The sequence below is a fragment of the Microtus ochrogaster genome, chromosome 10 (assembly GCF_000317375.1).
Source record: "Microtus ochrogaster isolate Prairie Vole_2 chromosome 10, MicOch1.0, whole genome shotgun sequence".
Taxonomy (NCBI): Eukaryota; Metazoa; Chordata; class Mammalia; order Rodentia; family Cricetidae; genus Microtus; species Microtus ochrogaster.
The window spans coordinates 59,571,991-59,574,546 of NC_022016.1; the positions used below are offsets into that span (position 1 = coordinate 59,571,991).

The window sequence follows — 2,556 nt, forward strand, 5'->3', positions numbered from 1 at the left end:
TGGGTTATAGTGCACATAAATTATGGTCTATATGCTGATACCTGAAGCTTCTGGGTTTAGAAGCCATGTATCTAGAAACCCTCTTTTTGAACTCATAGCTAGTTCTCCTATTCTAAACTGTTAATAATTCTATTCACTTAATGTGTGGGTGTCCTGCCCAAATGTCTGTGTAACTAATGTACACAGTGCCAGGTGTTAGATCCCTTGGAACTGGAGTTACAGATGGCTGTCAGTATCGTGGGTGCTGGAAACCACACCCAGGTTCTCTGCAGGAGCAGCCAGCGCTCTTAACCCCTGAGCCATCTCTCCAGCCCCTCATAATCTAAATTTTAAGAGAAAACCCAAAATAAAACTAAATTACTGGAACTCTTGATGGAGAAGTACACACACGTCTGGCTCTGTGCCCTTTTACTGACTACCTCTTTCTACTCATCCCCAAGGCTCACATCTGTATTTTAAAACTGTTGATGAACTTAAACGCTCCTTAAAAAACAACATCAAACGAATGGCCAACCAGTCCTAAATGTTTTCCAAATAAATGGTATTCTATGACTAAATACTGCTATGAAAGATAGAAAAGTAATGCAGCAACTTTAAACTTTTCGACATTTCCATTTAGTATTGCTACACGAACAGGGTATATGTATGTCTGTATGTGAGTATATGCATGTTAGTGTAGATGTCTTGAAGGCCTGAGGCATCACACACCCCTTGGAGCTGGAGTGACAGGCAGTTGAGAGCCAGTTGAACTGGGTGCTGGGAATTGAACTCTGGTCCTCCTGCAAGAACAGCCTGAGAGAGCTCTTAATCTCCCAGGGGTCTCTCCAGCCTCCTTGAGTGCCTTTATAATTCTAAAGCCTTAATTATGCAAACTGAAAGAAAATACTGAGATCAGCTACCCTTGCAGCTCCATGAAGACAAGAGCAGAAGATCTAAACTTTTTTTTTTCTTTTCTTTTTTTGAGACAGGGTTTCTCTGTGGCTTTGGAGCCTGTCCTGGAACTAGCTCTGTAGACCAGGCTGGTCTCGAACTCACAGAGATCCACCTGCCTCTGCCTCCCGAGTGCTGGGATTAAAGGCGTGCGCCACCATCGCCCGGCCAGATCTAAACTTTTTATTAATTTATTTTTTTTAGTTCGAGACAGGCTTTCACTATGTAGACCAGGCTGACTCCGAACTGAGATATGCCTGCTCTGCCTTCCCAGTGTTAAACACCCGTACTAAAATCATCGTCATATTTATCTGAAGGGTTGCCTATACAACATCTGATAGCAAGAGCCAATGCTACATCTATCACTTAATGGTCAAAGCTAACGTGGCACGAATGTAATGGTCAAGGGTAAAAGGTCCCCTGGGTCAACCTACTCCACTTTGTGTTTTCAGAGTCTGTGTCCTGTAGCCCAGGCGACCACGAACTCGCGATGCCCCTGCCGAGGGCTGGGATGACAAGCGTGTGCCAGGACTCCAGGCTCCTAGTCCACTTTTCACCTGCCTTTCTCTATACCTCAGCCTGAGAGGCGGGCAGACCTGCCAGAGGCTGACATGCCGCGTGCCCCAACTCTGGAGTGGGTACCCACACTGCGGGGCTAGCTGCCCAGGCAGGGCCTTCCTCCCCCGGGTTCCCGCGGCCTAGATCCGCCCAGCTCGCCGTACCCGGGTTGGTGCTGGCTGACGACCGATTGACGGTGCTCCGTCCTTTGTACTTGGGCTTCACCATCCTGGCGACACTACCGACGCCGCTCGTCTACACGCGGGGTAGACCACTTCAGGACTTCCCTGCCGGGAAGGCGACCTACGTGAAACACGTTGGGCCCCGAACGCGGGTGACGTCACTTCCGCTCGCGCCACGCGCGGCCCAGAAGGACTTCCTGAGAACCAGCGGCATTTTCCTCGAGCTGGCCTAGCTCCGCCTCCGCCAGGCTCCCTTCTGCTTCTGGCCTAGCAACCGCCAAGCGTCTCCTCCATAGCAACATCCCGGTCACCCAGCAGCCCTGAACTCCCTGTGAGTCCCGCCTGAAAGAGAGAAGCCTCTTCTCAGGTCACTGCATGAACTGATCGGAATTTACCCTCCGAACCCTTCCAAAAGCTGCTCAGCAGCAGCAGGAAAATATCAGAACAGGCTATCCATCCCCTTCTTTCAAATTTTAGGCGGCAGTAGCGCTTGCATCTAATACGCACTAGGCTCGAGTTCAAGCCTCAGCTCAAAACAAACACTTCTACTCTCTAATGACTTATTATCACCAAGAGGGAGACAGATCCAAACTCCTTTCCATCCAGACAAAACTTGTGACCTGGCTCCGTTTCCTCTGACCTCATTTGTCCCTCCTTCTGACATTTATACTGAATCACTCTTTCCCTGAATCTGCATTCTTTCTGGTCAGTTCCCCGCTCAAATATCATCTATCCTTAGGAATTGCAGACCCTAACAAATAAATCAGTATAGTGGCACACACCTGTAGTATCAATATTCTAGAGACAGAGGAGGGAAGATTGCCACCGCTTCGAGTCCAGTCCAAATTATATAGCAAGACCTTGTCTCAAAAAAAAAAAAAAAAAA

General features: G+C 48.4%; 1 protein-coding gene across 1 annotated transcript in view; it reads right to left on the reverse strand.

The window, feature by feature from the left end:
- Positions 1-1,824, reverse strand: part of Gnl2 (G protein nucleolar 2) — a 27,917-nt gene extending 26,093 nt beyond the window's left edge. The window contains exon 1 of the mRNA XM_026782283.1: positions 1,653-1,824. Within this exon, the coding sequence (XP_026638084.1) occupies positions 1,653-1,716 (64 nt within the window). The 5' untranslated portion in view covers positions 1,717-1,824. The remainder of the gene's footprint in view (positions 1-1,652) is intronic.
- Between the last annotated feature and the right edge of the window lie 732 nt (positions 1,825-2,556).